Source organism: Choloepus didactylus, chromosome 7 (genome assembly GCF_015220235.1).
Source record: "Choloepus didactylus isolate mChoDid1 chromosome 7, mChoDid1.pri, whole genome shotgun sequence".
NCBI lineage: Eukaryota > Metazoa > Chordata > Mammalia > Pilosa > Megalonychidae > Choloepus > Choloepus didactylus.
The window spans coordinates 109,984,163-110,000,773 of record NC_051313.1 but is presented as its reverse complement, the minus strand read 5'-3'; the positions used below and the strand labels follow the sequence as shown (position 1 = coordinate 110,000,773).

The 16,611-nt window shown below is 53.2% G+C and overlaps 1 protein-coding gene across 1 annotated transcript in view; it reads left to right on the top strand.

Moving 5' to 3' along the window:
• Positions 1-16,611, top strand: part of FOXP4 (forkhead box P4) — a 59,229-nt gene that overhangs the window by 28,882 nt on the left and 13,736 nt on the right. The window contains 3 exon segments of the mRNA XM_037842999.1: positions 8,582-8,677; positions 15,100-15,222; positions 15,834-15,920. Coding sequence (XP_037698927.1) covers positions 8,582-8,677; positions 15,100-15,222; positions 15,834-15,920 — 306 coding nt within the window.

Below are 16,611 nucleotides of genomic sequence, written 5' to 3'. Positions count from 1 at the left end.
TTTTGGAATCTCTCTGCCACTGAAGCTTATTTCATTTCCTTTCACATCCCCCTTTTGGTCAAGAAGATGTTCTCCATCCCACGATGGAGGGTCTAGATTCCTCCCTGGGAGTCATATTCCTCATTGCAGGGGCCCACTTTTGAGTCAGGCTATCCACCTCCGTGTCAGTCTGCAGATGAGTCTGTCACCAAAGCACTCGAGCCATGAGTCCTGGGAGCAGGGACCATGTTCTGTTTCTCCGTGCTTCCCTAGGACCTAGCATGGTCTGGAGTACACAGCAGGTTCTCAATAAATGTGAATGCCAGAAGGAGTGAGTGAGTGAATGAATGAATGCTCACACAGTGGAGGAAATAGTGGGAAGTCACAAGAGGGGCAGCCTTGGCCAGGCCCAGGGTCTAATGTGACTCCTTCTCACCTGGCCTAAAAGAGAGGGCCATGGGTGAGACTAGGAGGAAGGGGAGGGAAGCCGGGCTGGGGGTGGGGGACAGAAGGGGAGGGGAGGCTCAGAGTGAGAGGAGGGGGTGGGTGAAGGATCTGTCACAAGAGGTCTCACAGGAGTGTGATTGCAATGCCGTGTTGTTGTGCTTTTTTTCCTGTAAATCTTGTAATTTCATGCTCCAGAGGACCACAAAGTGAGAGTCAGTGGGGAGTGACTGCAAGGACCCTGGCCACCACCACCACTCCCAGCCACTGAGTGGGCTCTCCCCCCAACTTTCCCTCAACCCCTCCTCTGCTGCACCTCTCCTTTCAGGGGTCTGCGACGCTTCATCTCCCCACCCTGACCGGCATCCCATCTGGGCCACCTAGGCTGCCCGGCTCCTCTGGGCACCCTCTCCCCACTTGCCCTCTGACCTCTGACCCCCATATCACCAACTCCACCTCCACCTTTGGAAGACAAAGAGCATTTGTCCAACTCATGTCATTAGACCTGGAGGGGGTCAGTAAAAGCAAGGCACAATGTGGCAGCAGCCCATTCTGATGACCATCTGGCTGCCACCCCTCCTCTCCTTGCCCTCTCTGTCCGGCCCCTCTCTCCACAGCCTCTCCAAGCCCTTTGACTCAGAAAGGTCAGATATCTACTTTCTGAAGTGAATCTTGGAGAGAAGAAACATTCTCCCTCCTTCTGGAGGCCCCAGACACCTCTCCAGGGACAAGGCCAAGGGAAGAGCATATGGGATGAGGGAAGGCCTAGGATCTGATAGGGCAGTGAGGAGCATGTTGCTCTAACTCCAGCCATCTGCCTGTACGACACATTCCCAGAGATGCACCAGTGTGTATTTAGACACCGTCCTCAAGTGAAGTAGATGTGAGCCTTGGGGGAGGCTCAGATGTTTAATAGCAGTGATGAGAGGGCTGTGGGGGTGGATGTGTCTATATGCTCGGTACACAGTGGGCGCTCCGTAAGTGTTTGCAGAGAGGTGAGTGTCCCCCCTGAAAAGGGTTTGCCTCGAAGGTGCTTGAGGTGGTGGGATAGGGGAGAAGTCTACGTGAGAAGAAACAAGTTTGTGTGTGGACAGACGTGAGAGGAAGCCCCAAGCAGGCATTTAAGTGCACCAGGCACAAGGCTGTGCTGGGGAGAGGCTGGAGGAGGTGAAGTAGAGAGCTATTGAGAGATTAATGAGAAGGGGAAGGGAGTGAACACTGTCCGAATGCCAACCCAGGGGCCAGGCATTGGTCCTTTAATCCCCCTAGTGACTCACAGATATGTAGTGTCCTGGTTTTGCAGATAAAGAAACCAGAGCACAGAAAGGAGGAATAACTTGCCTGAGGTCACACAGCTGGTAAGTGGCACAGCTGAGATCCAAACCAGTTCTGCCTGAGGCCAGAGCCCATGTCGAATGCCTGCACACAACTGCTCTGGCTCCCGGGATCTTTGGGGACCTGGGGACAGACAGGAGGTTCTGAGCTGCTGGAATGTGGGTTCAAGAAAGGTGTCCACATCCCGTTTCTAAACCCACCCCTGCCCACTGACCCAGAATGGGGAGATGGAGGGCTTGGCTGACCTACAATTTCCTGAACCTCCCTGACCCCCTCATTCTCCTCTAGACCTCTCACTGCCCATCAGCCCACCTCCCAAGCCCACTGACTCCTTGACTGTCACAGCAATGGACAGGAACTACTCCTTCGCAAACTTCATGCACTTCCCAACCCCATGACCTCTACAACCCAGAGCCTAGCCCAGCCATCTTGGCTTCTAAGCCCAGATCACTACAGTCCATGCAATTCTGCTGATAGTTCAGAGACTACCTGCAGGTCTTGATCTAATCCCCCCAATGCCACAGTGCTCTGCTACTAAGATCCTGTGCCACTGACCTCTACACACCACCTCTCTACCTCCATCTGTGTGCTCTGACTCCACAGTGAATGCTACTCCGTTAGCCCCTGGACTGACCACGCAGTCAGGCGGATGGCCCTGGAACCAGGCTCCCTGGGTTTGACTCCTGGTTCTGTCACCTCCTAGCCATGTGATTGTGGGCAAGTTACTTTTCCTCCTCATCTGCAAAACAGGGCTGATAATCCCTACCTCACGGCCAGGTGGGAAGTCTGTAAAGTGCCTAACACATGTGGAGCAAGTTGCTATATGGTGTGTTGTGGGAACAGGTTCAGGCACAACATAGGCTCCCAGCAAATGACCACTTTATTGTTTGCACAGCACAAAGGGGCCAAAAGAGTAGGGGAAGCTATCCCCCCTTGGTCAGTCCCCTGGGTAGGCCAACAGCTCAGCAGTTCTGTATGCCTATCTTCACGTTAGAGATGAGGGACAACTGTGTTAAGTGCTGAGCTTTTATACACTGTAGGGGGAGGGGGCTCTGCCAATGAGAAACTTTACACCCTGGCAAGCAGCTGGGACTGTTTTAAGATTTAACATCTTCTCTGGCTGCCTATGGTCTCTTGTGAAATAGGAACATACCAAACACTTGCATGCAAACAAACAAGAGTGGAAACAGAAACACCTGCACAGAAACAAGCAAGAGAGGAAAAGGAGGGGGTAGGCAAGGGCTGGGAGTTGTCCGCTGAATGTGTCCTTGACTTCCCCAACAGTCCACCCCTTGGCCTCTCGACCAGGCCTAGTCTCCACTCCTCCACATTAGCTTTCACAACGTAAGCCCACTTCCCACCTTGGACACGAAGATGGAGACGGGTGGTGTCTGTTGGCCCGTAGCGCTCAATAATATTTGATGATAAAAGTTGGGAACACCAATGGCTGTAGCACATTAGGAGAGCTTTGATAATTCCTATGCACACCATTAGGGTGACCAGGCCTATCTGGAGCAATGGCCTCATCCATGTCCTGAGACCCCCTCAGGAGCCAGTTGAAGAGGTTTCAGATTAGAATCTGTTTGTACATTTTGCAGTCAATGGGCTTGTTTCAAGGGGATAGTCAGAAATCCAAGGGTGCACTGCCCCGTTTTGTCCCATGACCTATACAGGAAGTGACCCAACTGGTGGGGGTTTTGTTTCCTCCACAAAGGAGGATAAACCCAGGAGGGGCCCACCCCACCCCTAGAGAGTCACTGGTTATCTCCGGGAAAAATGGCTGCATCATTTTCTAGTTTTGTTGCATTCTGACAGGTTGTCCAAAGGGGAAGAAGGATGCACAGCCAATGGCTGTGCTGTTATCTTTGTCAAAAGGTGTACATGGAGGGCTTCCTGATGTCAGTACAAATGTGCATCAGGGAAGTCAGCTCCTTGAGGGGCAGTTGGACTCAACAAAGAGGGGAGAGGGAGCGAGGGGTTGGATGGCAGATCCAGCATTCGGTCAGGTTCCCTGCCCTGCTGGCCCGGGTCGGCTTGGTGATGGTATTTTCCTTCCATGTTGCTGCAGAGTTAAATCTGCAGAAACGGGAGGGAGGAGCAGCAACTAGACCCAGCAGGGTGGTCGTGCAACTACTTCCTGTGGGAGACACTTTTCTTGGTCTATCTGCAGTAATTTATCTTTTCCCTCTAAATCCACACAATATGCTTGTCCCTTGCCTTGAGCTATAACCTCCTTTCCATTGATCTGGGGGCCTTACCCGTGTCTTCTGGCCCACTTCCACCCCTTGCTGATAGATGGGAGTTGCCAAGGCTCCTCAGAAGTGGCCCATGACTCTTCCCAAGGGGCCCCGTGGCCCAACCAAGGGTAAGCATCATACACTAACCTCCAGGATGCAAGTGTCACCCACTCAATTGTCACATGTGTGTTAAGCACTTCTAGGCCTGCTCCTGTCATCCCACCCTTCCACCTGGCAGCCCTAATCTCCCATCATCCTGGGAATTGTGTGGAGCATGTAATTGTGTGGAATGATCCTCTGACAGCACAGTGCTGGCTGCCTGTGAAAGGTGGGTGACATGGAAGGTCCACCTGATTCCGAGTCAGGGCCCAACATTGAGTGGATTGTGCAGTCAAGTGGGGTCCCTGGTCCGAGGAGATGTCATCTGGGTACCTGAAGTGGTGGCAAAGCTGCTTCTCCAAGTTATCCCATGTAGGCACCGTGTCCGCATGACAAACTGGAAAGGTAGGGCCATAGTCTGATTGGTATCTACTGCGACCAAAGCATAGGACATACCTTGGGAGACGGATGATGTAGTTTGCTTGCATGAGTAGCCTGGTGCAGCCCCTCTGGGAATAGCCCCAAATGCCCTTTGCAGTCTCTGGCTTGTAGTTGACATCTCTCACACTGTACATGGCAGATCGGGCCTCTTTTAATGAGAGTTACTCCATGTTCCTGGGCCCACCATTTCATGATGTCAGAATTTCTGTGTCCAGTTCAGTGATGAATCTGCCCAAAGTGGAAGCAACCATGGGAAGTTCAGTTATTTCATGGATGTTACCTGGGTAGCTTCCTTCTCCTCTACCTCCAGGCAGGGCTCATTCTCAGCCTCTCTCCCAGGAAGATCTCTGGCCCCATCAGGAGCAAAAAGCAACTGGTGCATTCTTTATCATCTGGATCATTCCAGTGATGTTCATCGTGATAGGGGTCCTTGCCATGTGCATCCACATGGGTAACATAGATGGTACCTCCCACTCTGCAGATTATTTCCAAAAGTCCCTTCCCCACCTTGGGGAACCTTGGATTCTCTAATCACATTCCCTCCATGAACCTGACCAGACCGCTAAGCCATTGGTGACGGCCCATGAGTCAGTGCACGGGTACATAAGGGAGGTCCCACTTTTTCCAGTGCCCAGTGTTGATATGTGATCTGCCTGAGGCACGGGAAACCACGGCTGCTGCTCAATGGATTCCAGATGGCTTCAGCTTGGCCTCTCCATCCATGATCCAGTGCTGGGCATCTGGTGGGGCACCCTTGAGTCAGGGGCCACAGGATGCCATTGCAGGGAGGGAAGGGCCCTCGTCTGGTGTTGCAACAGGATCATTGTTGAGAGGGGCCTCCACCACCCACTCATGCGGGCTTGTACCTCCCTGGGGTCTGGGTGGGCACAGTCCTGAAGCCCCACTTCTGTTTGGCAATGCTCTGTTGCTGGGCACTACCTGGTGAGTGTTCTGATGACCCAAGACCCAGCACACAATGGGGTCTTCTGGCCTCAGGAGGACCTGGGGGCTCTCAGTGACCCTTTTTATTTCCATCAAGGCCCAGTAGCATGCCAGTGCTTCTTGAAGGGGCAGTAGTGCTAGGCTATGTTTGGGAACTCCTTGTTGCAAATTCCTGCTGCTCCCTCCTTCTGCCAGAGGAACCACTCAGTGTGGGTCAGGTGGCAGAAACCTGTGGCTCAAAAAAGAGACCCAGGCTCTAAATATCTAGAGGAAGAGGGCCTGCTCCTCCTCCATTCCTCAGTCACTCAATATAGGGGTGCCAGGAGGACACAGGATGAGAAATATGCTGGTGTCAGTATGCAGTTACCCCAATTAACACTGGGCCTCCTTTTTGGAGGTTGGTGACTTTAGGGTCTGTAATTTGTCCTGTACCAGGTGAGGGATCCAGCGCTGGGCTCCAGCCTATTTGCTGTTTGAGAAGGTGACCTGCTGGGCTGGGCCATGTCCCTTGTCAGAGCCCAGTTGGCAGTACGTACAATCCCAGGGCGGTTTGCTCCTTGCTCTGACACACCAACACGATGTCATCAACATAATGGCACACCTGGAGTCCATCAAGCAGGGATCCCTGACTCAAATCCTGTCTCACTCATGGTGGCAGATGGCGGGGGAGTTTAAATACCCCTGCAGCAGTGCACTGAAGGTATACTGTAGGCCTTGCCACTAGAAAGCAAATTGACCCTGGTCCTCTTGCAGAGTGGGGTGGTGAAAAGCCATTCCCCAGGTCAGCGACAGCTCACCCAAAGCTGTTGGAGCCAGCATGGCTTCCGTGAGAGTCACAACGTCTGGGACCATGGGCGCCAGTAGTCTATAGTTACCTGCCACATGCCACTCACCTTTTTCACTGGCCACGTAGGGCTATTATAGGCAGAGATAGTGGAGCCGTGGACACCCGCAGACAGAAGGTCTCTTACGAGTTCAGTAATGTCCTTTTCCCCACCAGGAGGCGGTATTGCCACTGTTGGACAATTCAGTGAGGACATGGGAGCACTAGGGGTGCATGCTCTGTCACTCGCCCAACCATCATGGCCATAATTTGTTGGGATGGGGGAGCGTATCCTTGTAGTTGCCACTGGGATGTGCAGCAGTGCAGGAGATCAATTCCTATAATGCATTCCCTAGCAGGAAACACAATCACAGGGGCAGCGCAAGGGACCAATCCCACAGGGTAGCAGTAACCACCCATCCCCGTACCCAGGTGGAATGCCCAACACCTCCCAATGCTATTTGTCACCCCCTCCCCTGCGTGTCTCCCAGAATGTTAGTGACCTCACCATATGTAGCCAAAGATGCCATAAAGGTTTGTTCACTGCCCCCAAATTGCACACACACTGGGGCATATGGCCTTCAATCCCTGGGAGATGGGGGGTACCTTGCTCTCACCCCTAGACCATTTCAATTTAGTCAAGTCTGGATAAAGAGGCCTTCCCAGGGCCAAACTTCTCAGTTGGGGACAAAGGGAGAGGAGGGAGATCTTTAGAATGCTGCCTGTATTTGGGGATTGTGCAGAAGGGGCTGGGAAAGGCAAATTGTCCCTATCAAGCCCATGGCCCTCCTTCTAATTCATATTTTTCCCAAAGTTCTCCAGTGGAGACCCTGTCTAAGGTGTCCTTTGGGACCTCTTGCTCTGGTAGCCACAAGAGCATAGCTCAGTGAGCGGGAAGGGTACAGTAAACCCACTCAACCACGTCTCTTGGAGGAATGCCTGGGGTGAGGAGAAGAACCAGCTTGTTGCTCCATTCAGGGGATCCCTTTCTAATCCTCACAACAACCTCAAGATCAGTCTGGGTGACCTGGGTGCAGGTGTGCCTGGTTCTGGAACAGATATAAAAGGCCACAAGCCAAGGGAGTATACACCAGGCACCTGGATCCCCAAACTCATTGATGTCAGCATGGAACCAGCTAGCCAACTCTGTGGCATTAACAGGGGAATTCTCAAAATCCTATTTATCACTTTCCTTTCCCAAAAATATGGAGACAGTAAGCCCAAGGTCCCCTAGCCACAAGTTGTTACCTCTACCCCAAGTGATAGAGCGGGGACAACTCCTCAGTTTAGCCCCAGAGCCATGAGTCCTGTGTTGCTCAAGACACAGGAATGCAAGCTTGATAAAAAGAACCATCAAAAAATCAACCCACTCCATACTTTCCCATGCACCCTGCTCACTGTGTCAAAACCTGTGGAGCGAGTTGCTATATGGTACATTGTGGGAACACAGGCACAGGCACAACAGAGGCTCCCAGCAAATAACCACTTTATTGCTTGCACAACACAAAGGGTCCAAAAGAGCAGGGGAAGACATCCCACCTTGGTCAGTCTTCTGGGGAGACCAACTGCTCAGCAGTTCTGTATGTCTCGCTCTACATTGGAGATGAGGGACACCTGTGCTGACTGAGTGCTGCGCTTTTATACATTCTGGGGGGGTGGGGGGCTCCGCCAATGAGCAACCTTTGTGCCCTGGCAAGCAGCTGGGATTAGTTAAGATTTAATGTGTGTTAGTCCACCCCACCCCCCCAACTCCCCACTGGCTACCTGTGGTCTCTTGCAAAATAGAAGCATACCAAACACCTGCATGCAAACAAGCACAAATAGAAACATACCAAACACCTGCATGCAAACAAACAAGAGTGGAAACATAAACACCTGCATACAAACAAGAGGGGAAAAGGAGGGGGTAGGCAAGGGCTGGGAGATGGCTAATGACTTTGACTTCCCCAACACCCACCTCTTGTACTTTTTCCTATAGTCCTTTTTTGACCATGGACCCTTTCTTTTGCTGCCCCCATTGGAGTTCCAACAATGGGGTGTGTCACAGGGTATGTCCCTATAGGCCATGATCCCCAAGCCCTAACAGCTCCTCTTAATGACTCCTAGCTGTATCCTTACCCACTCACCCCCAGGACCTTCCACCTTAACTTGACCTCCTCCCCCTCCCCACCCCCTAGCTCTCCCTCAGCCTGGATCCCACATTGGCTCTGGACCACTCCTCCTCCCAGCCCCACGGCCAGATGGCCCAGGCTGCCATGCAGACCCAGCCCCTCTCTTGCAGGCTCTCCAGGTGGCCCGGCAGTTCCTGCTGCAGCAGGCCTCGGGCCTGAGCTCCCCTGGGAACAATGACAGCAAACAGTCTGCCTCTGCCGTGCAGGTGAGGAGGGGGCACCCCACACCCCGCTGGGGCTGGGCTCAGCCCAGAGGGAGGGGATTGGGCCAGTGGGAGAACTGCTGTTGCCAGCCCCGATGCCAAAAAATGAGCAGCTTTCCAGAAGGAAATGCCGTCACTGCAGGGGTAGGGTGAAGAAACGTCCACTTTCTCCCTTTTTGCCACCTGCTCACCCAGTACTACATCTTCGCCTGTCGTGGAAAGTTAGTCTTCTGCTCTCGCTGACTGTCTGTACCTCTTCCACTGTTTCCTCTTCCCTGCCCCTTGTCCTCAGGGTCTCTTTCAGCCACTTCTATTTCTGTCCCTGTGGGTCCCTCCCTCCATCCCTCCCTCTCTCTTCCCAAGTCCCGGACTCGGCCCCTCCCAGGCCTCCTGGTCGCTGCTGTCACCGCGTCTCTGCCTGCCGACTGCTCTCACCCACCGACTCAGCTCTCTCCGGGTCTCACTGCGTTTCCTGTCTCTCGGTGTCTCTCTGTCTCTTTTGTTTTTCTTTGCACAATCTGCCCTTTTTCTTCCCTCTCCCTCCCCCCAGCCTGGAGGCCCATCTGGCTGGTTGGGGGAGGGGCGGGGGAAGCCAGGCCTTCTGTTTACCTTTTGTGTCACAAAGAACTTGGGAGAATTACTGTCTGAGTCGGGGATAGGTCACTACCCAGGCCACCGACTCCCCTCCCCCGCCCAGCAGCCAAGCATCCTTGCTGGGGTCTCTCCCGAGACCCCCGCCCCCACAGCAGCAGGGGAGGCTCGGAATTGGGGAGAGGATTAAGCGGGGCTTTGAAAGGAAGTTTATCTAAGGGAGGAAGGGCGAGCAAGATCCTGAACAGGAGACGCTCTGGAGTCCGGGGGTGGGGCAGGAGCCCAGGGGTGGGGGGCCGAGGGAAGGGGGAGGTGGGAGGAGGGCGGGGAAGGGATACGGGGCGCTCGGAGAAGGACCCAGAACTGGGCTTTGTCCTGGGCAGCGATTCCAGTGCTGACCATGTATCTGGGTCTTCTGTAAAACGAGCTTGTATTCAGAAAGTGCGTTGAAAAAGTTCAAGGTGCCGGACAGATGTGGGGCGTTAGTAGGAGCAAGCACTCTAAAAAAATGTTGAACCTAATGAGACAGCCTTCAGCGGGGAGGAGTTGGGCAACAAGGGAGGAGTGGCCTGGGGTGGGAGGGGTGGGGACAAAATCTGGAAAGTCAGTGATGAGGGGAAGAGAAAGTTCTCACACTGGAATGATGTAGAAGGTTCTCACACCCAAGTGGTGTCAGGACAGGGGTGTCTTTGAATTGGGGTTCCTCCCCGCCTCCTTGGGTCTGAAGTGGGACACCCTCCGTCCACCTTAGCACCCCCTTCTACGAACTTGGAGGAGTATGCCAAGGAACAGAATGTTCCCACAAATCAGACAGGCCTGCTGACCTCAGGCAAAAGTAGCTGGAGGGACCAAGGTCAGGAATCAAGTGGAACTTTCTGACTGAGCATGAGGGGTAGGAGATCTGAAATCATTGAGAGAGGAAGGGAGGCTATGAAATCTTCCTTAGGTGATCCTCCACAATAAGGGAGGTCCCTCTATGGCCTAGAATAGAGACAGGTTTGTGGTCAGAGGGGCAGATAAAACACTCCTTTTCTCAGGCCTTGTCTCTCCCTGCCTCCTTACTTTCCAGTAATTGATTCATTCATCCATTCAACAAATACTTCTTGAGTACTTCCTAAACTAACAACTAACGTTTACAGAGTGCTTACATGGGCAGATACCAAATGCTTTGCACGTATCTCATTTTAACTCTGCAATCCTAGGGGGTGGGTGCTCTTGTTAACCTCATCTTGCACAAGGAAACTGAGGCCCAGAGAGGTTAAATGACTTGTCCAAAGTCCACAGCTAAAAGAGGGTCGAGTCAGGATTTGAACCCACATATCTAGCCCCAGAAGGCATGCTTTTAATCCCTACACCGTGATGCTGTCTTTGGACTTAGCAGAGTTATACACACCAATAGTTCACCTGCCACAGAAGCCCCAGTTCAATGGTTCTCTGGGTCTCAAGGAGATGGGGGTCTTGGGACTATGTCTGAGCTTCCCTGGAAGCCTGAGACCCATCTGTTGATCCCTTCTCTTCTCCAACCCTGGATCCCTTCTTTGCCTCCCTGTCCCCACACTCAACAATCTCCAAGGAAGGGGGAATCTCTGTCCCCAACTGGGATCCAGGGCCTTTCTGTGAGCTCAAGACTTTGGGGAGCATACGGGAGAGTGAGGCCTGGGCTCCTTACCCAAGCAGAAGAGGTGTTGATTTGGAACGTGGTGAAATGGGTAATGAAGGGAGACAGATAGCAGCCCCTTTCCCAGTAGCCCCAACAGGATGCTGCTCTGCTCCCCTTCCTCCTCAGGGCGGTGTTGCCTGCCCTGCTCACCTCCCAGCCGCTCTCACCTCCTCTCTCCCAGAACCAGCTTTCAGAGGAATTCCTAAAACCCTACTAGGTCTAACAAGATTGCCTGGTTTGTGCCCAGGACTGGGCCCAGGGAAGGAAGAGGTCAGTCATGGAAGACAGTACAGATAGCTGGGAGTTTAGTGGGAGGGTAGCAAGGGCCAGACCCCTGTCTCCATCTGCACCCCAGCCTTCATCTCATTTCTCAACCCCCCAGTCTTCCCTTTCTAGCATTTCTGCAAGTTCTTCTTGAGGTTCACTACTCTCTTACTGCAGCTCCATCCAGCCCAGAACTAGCCTGAGGAATTTCTTCTGGTCATTTACAAAGGAGGTTCACCTAAACCAAGCTCTGGCCTGGTCTCCCCACATTGGTCCCCACTCACCCAGGGACCCCAGACCCCATACATAAGAGGTTGTGTTTGGGTCCTTGACTCCAGTATCAAACTGCACCCATCCCAACCCTCAGCTCCCAAATAAGCTTCCTCTGTGCCAGGCACTGTCCCTGCTCCTCCTGCTCAGGCTGTCCAGCCCAGCACACTGTAATCAGGGTGGGGGGAGGGCTCGGGAACCTGAGCAGGGGACCTGAGGGTGGAGCTGAAGGCAGCTGTCAGCATTTAGCCAGGAGCTCACGCTGCCAGGGCTTTAGTAAGCATTTAGCTGCCCTAGCCACCCTCCAGATGGTGAATCAGGGGCCTTGCTGAGCTTAGTAGCTTATGGGTGCCCATCCGGTCACATCCCAGCCTGGTGAGGGATCCATGGATACACAAGGAGAGCTCCAAATCGGTTCTCAGAACCCCAAGGAGGTTGGGAGTGCGGGAGGGGAAGTGGGGTCAGCCAGTTCAGGAGATCAGCATGTATCAGCTACCTCACTGACCCCCTTGCCCTTCTTGGGCCACCTTAGCAGACAAGTACATACAAGGCGATCCATTCAGCTCTCTGCAGCAGCTTCTCTCATCAGCTGCCAGGTCAATTGATAGGAATGGCAGGAGCCAGCAAGTCCTTCCAAGGTCATCTCTTCCATTCCCCTGCCTCCAAATAGGAAAGCCCCAAGGAAAGAAAGGCCACATCTTGTCTTGCATGCCACTCTCAGTGACTCACATTTCTAGTGCCTGGAAAAATCTTTTAGGTATCAGGTCTTTGTCATCCTGCTGTGGGCCAGGTCCAGCTCTTCTAGTTCAGTCCTTGCTGCCGAGGAGAATGACCCAGTCAGTCCCTTTGCTCCTTGTGACCCTTGCCATGCAGTGCCCTCTAAGGCCTCTGGCATGCCTAAAATGCAGTAGGGGAGAAGGGAGAGGAATGGAGGAGAATGGAAAAGGTGAAAGAGAAAATCCAGAAGGTTTTTAAAAAATAATTTTCTTTACATTTGCATAGAATTTAAGGGCGTACAGATCACTTTAACTCACTTTTCCCGTTGTCTCATTGAGTGGGGGGGGGGGGGACAGGTTATTTAACCTCTCTGGGCCTCAGTGTCCTCATCTGCAAAATGGTAATGATGATGATACCCTCCTCACAGGGTTGTTATGAAGATTCAATGAGATGAGACACATAAGGGGCTTAGTAGAGTGCCTGGCATGCAGTAAGCACCCAACAACATTCTGTGCCATCCTGCAAAGTCAGCAGGCGTTCAAACCCCAGTTAGCAGATGGGGAAAGTAAGGCTTGGCAGTTTCAAAAGGCTGGTTAATGTCAGGGCCAAGAACTGCAGCTTCTTGACTCAGAAATCTAGGGCCCTGGGCTCAGCCTCTTTGCTGGGAGTCCTTGGGTTGAAGAGAATGCAGAGGAAAGAAAGCAGAGCCCGCGATGCCTACTCGGAGTTGGTGCTGGGCACTCCCAGCCAGAGTTTTGCCACCCAAGTCTTTGGACGGCAGAACCCAAGTTCTTGGAGCAGCTAACCCAGCTGCCTCAGGGGCACCCAACAACAGACACAGGGGCTGGCTCTGCAGGGGGGCAGGTCTGTGCCCTCGTCTGCCCCCAACCCCAGGACCCTCAGACAGTGGGGTCTGTAATACGCCTGCAGCCTTGCTTTCCCAGAACTCCTTCCAGGATATCATTGTAAAGAGGGAAAAGTGTTCCTTTGGGGTCTCCAGCCTCATCTACCCCTTCAGCCCCATGGATTTTCCAGTTTGCACATACTCTGCCTACCCCTTCTCAAGACCGGCTCTGAGTCTGGGGTGCGGGAATGGAGGGAGAGGGGATGGGAGGGTGGGCAGTGTGGGACTTGGGAACACTGGGAACTGTGGAGCACTCAGACCTGGGCTCCACTCCCAGCCCTGCCACTGAAGGCTGCGCAGCACGGGCACACCATTTAATCGCTCTGAGCCCCCATTTCCTCAGGGGTAGAGATGGGGGGTAAAAAGACCCCAAAGGGGGCATATCCCTCGCCTGCTTAGGGGCCCTTTGGAGCCTTCATTCATACAGTATGTTCATGACTGAAACACAGCAGTCGACTGGGGTAAAGGAGTAAAACCCAGGACTAGCTGTGAGGAGAAGAGCTGGGGACACTGGGACTTCCCCAGTGTACCTGGATTCACTGTACTTTCCTGGTTGCTCCTTCCCTCTGGGGATTTCCTAAACAGTGGCTTGAGGCTTTGTCCAGCCTGCCAGGGATCATCGGGGGTGGGGTGGGGGGGAACAACTCTTCCTCCCCCAGCCCACAGGTGGGGCTGGGGCAGGGGGGTGGTGATGGGGGCCATGAGTCCCCTGGGGACCTAAGCTGTTACAGGTACTGCCCAGGACAAGTCCCTGCAGGACCTCCTCCCTGCCTGGGCCCCACCCTGCACCCTCCTTCCCCACCCCAGGGCCGGCAGAGGGGCCTCTGTCTGCTAGGAAAGGCAGTTCAGCTCAGGGCAGCAAACACTTAGTGAGCACCTACTGTATGCTCCCTGTAAGGGCTTGGGAGTGAGGGAGAGATGAGCATTCGGGGCTCTCAGAGTGATGGGATGGCAGATGGCCCCATTGGGACACCTGTCCATGGGGGCACAAGGGGACAGGACAGCAGAGTGGCATTGACCTCCCTGGCCATGACTGCACAAGCCTGGGGGTGTCAGGGCAGGCAGGCTGGAAAAAGAATATTATTGCTTCTCCCCTAACCTTTTACCTATAATTGGATTCTGGGAGCTTCCTCTAGAGGCCTAACCCAGGGCAGCAGATAGAAAGCTGCTCTACTTTTAGAATCTGGGTATTCCAGCTAGATGAAGTCATCTCTTATAGTCCAGCCCTTGTGTTTTATGTTTGAGGAAACTGATAGCCCAGAAAAGAAGGAGACTTGCTTGAGGTTACATAGCAAGTTCAGTGCACAGCTAGGAGTGAAAGGCTGCCCTTCTACCTCCCTGCCTGGTGCACTGTCCACCCCATTGTAGACATAGCTACACATGTGTGCCCATATCACACACCTGGGCTTCAGCTCTGGGCCGCTGTGTGCAGTCTGGACAGTTGTGCTGGAGTATGTGGCGTGTGTGTAAGCAGGATCAAGGTCAAGGTCTTTGTGCCGTGTGGGCCACACTTTGAATTCCTCCCGTGGCTGCAGACTGTCCTCCTGGGCAGGGCCACATTGCAGGTAGTGGTCTCAAGATGGCTGGAGCATGAATCTGGAATGGCTTGGTGTTGCCCTCCCCATTCCTGGGGGGAGAGACCCTCCAAGGCATGAGCTCTAGTGACTGCTGTCACTAGAGTCTTGTCTTCCACCACCAAAGACAGTGCATCCTACAATCACAGCCAACCCCCTGAGCACTTACTGTGTGCCAGATCTGTCCTAAATATTAACTTCTTAATCCTCATGATAACCTTAAGAGGTTAGCACAGTGGCTACTCCCATTTTAGAGATAAGAAAACAGAGAAAAGAGAGGTTAAGTCACTTGTCCAAAGACACACAGCTAGTAAGAGGTAGAGCCTGGATTTAAACCCAGGCTGTCTGACTCTGGAGCTAGTCTGCCATATGATATGGGGGTCTGGGTGCTGCATGTGTCCCGTGGTGGAACTGAGGTGGGCAGGCTAATGGGCCAAATCCACAGGTACCTGTGTCGGTGGCCATGATGTCGCCACAGATGCTCACCCCGCAGCAGATGCAGCAGATCCTGTCGCCCCCACAGCTGCAGGCCTTGCTCCAGCAGCAACAAGCACTCATGCTCCAGCAGGTGAGTATGCCCTGAGGCAGTGAAGAGCTGAGAATAGGAGTCAGGGGTGGGCTGGGTGCTGTCTACCCCTCCTCCGGGCGAGCCTCTCATCTCCCACCTTTTTTACAACCAACATCACTGAAGGCCAAAGCTGTCACTAAAAACCAGTTTGGCTCCCAGAGAGACTGCCCAGGCTGGACTGGTCTGCATTCCTCCAGGGCAGCTCAGGGGAGGTCAAAGGTCAGGCCTCTCCGCAAGGAGCCCCCCCCCCATACAAACACTCTTCCTCTGTGCTGGCCCCGCCTGTATCTCCAGAACTCCAGGGAAGAGCAGAATACTGGAACATGCTGACCCCTGTTCAGAGACCTATCCAGAGCTGGGAAGGGTTCTGAGCTGCGGGAAGTGGTCCCTTCTCCCTCCCCCACTCCCTCCCCATCCTGGCCCTGCACAGGGACCCCCTACCAGGGTAGACTGGGGAGAACAAACAACTCCCTGCCAGGAGGCCTGTGTCACCATCCCAGTGAAACCCCCACCCCTGTCCCTGGGAGCCCAGAGAGGACAGGATTGGGGGCTCTGGGGTCCAGTAATCCCTGCCCTTGGTAACCCTCCCACCCCAACCTCCACCCACCCAGCTGCAGGAATATTACAAGAAGCAGCAAGAGCAGCTCCACTTACAACTCCTCACCCAACAGCAGGCTGGAAAGCAGCAACCCAAAGAGGTAAGGACTCTGGCAGAGCCTGTCCCTCATCAATAGCTCCCTGCCCTGTAGTGGCCAGAAGAGAGCCACCTCGGGGGAACAGTAGAGAGATCAGGAAAAAGTTGAGGGAGGGGAGTCAGGGGAGCAGTGAGAGGGATGGGAATAGCAGCCCACATAAATTCCTCTGTCTACCCTCTCCCCATTCATTCTTTCTCTCGTTGCCTTGCGTGGTTAGATTAATGAGAGCAGGGAGGCTGAGCATTGTGGTGTCTCTGTGCACACGCTTGTAGACGAGTGTGTGCATGCTGTCATCAGTTGGAGTTCTGACAGGACCCTTCCCGCTCATGGCCGGCTGCCTGGTTTTCATGCCCAGTCGCCTTGCCTACTCATCTTTTTGTGATGTAGCACCTCAGCCGTCCACTTTTTTTTTTAATAATTCAATTTTATTGAGATATATTCACATACCATGCAGTCATACAAAGCGTACGATGAGTTGTTCACAGTACCACCATATAATTGCACGTCCATCACCAAAATTAGTTTTTGAACATTTTCATTACCACACACACAAAAGTAAAAAATAAAAATTAAAGTGAAAAAGAACAATTAAAGTAAAAAAGAAGACTGGGTGCTTTTTTTTTTTTTGACCCCGTTTTTCTACTCATCCATCCATACACTAGACAAAGGGGAGTGTGGTCCATATGGCTTTCCC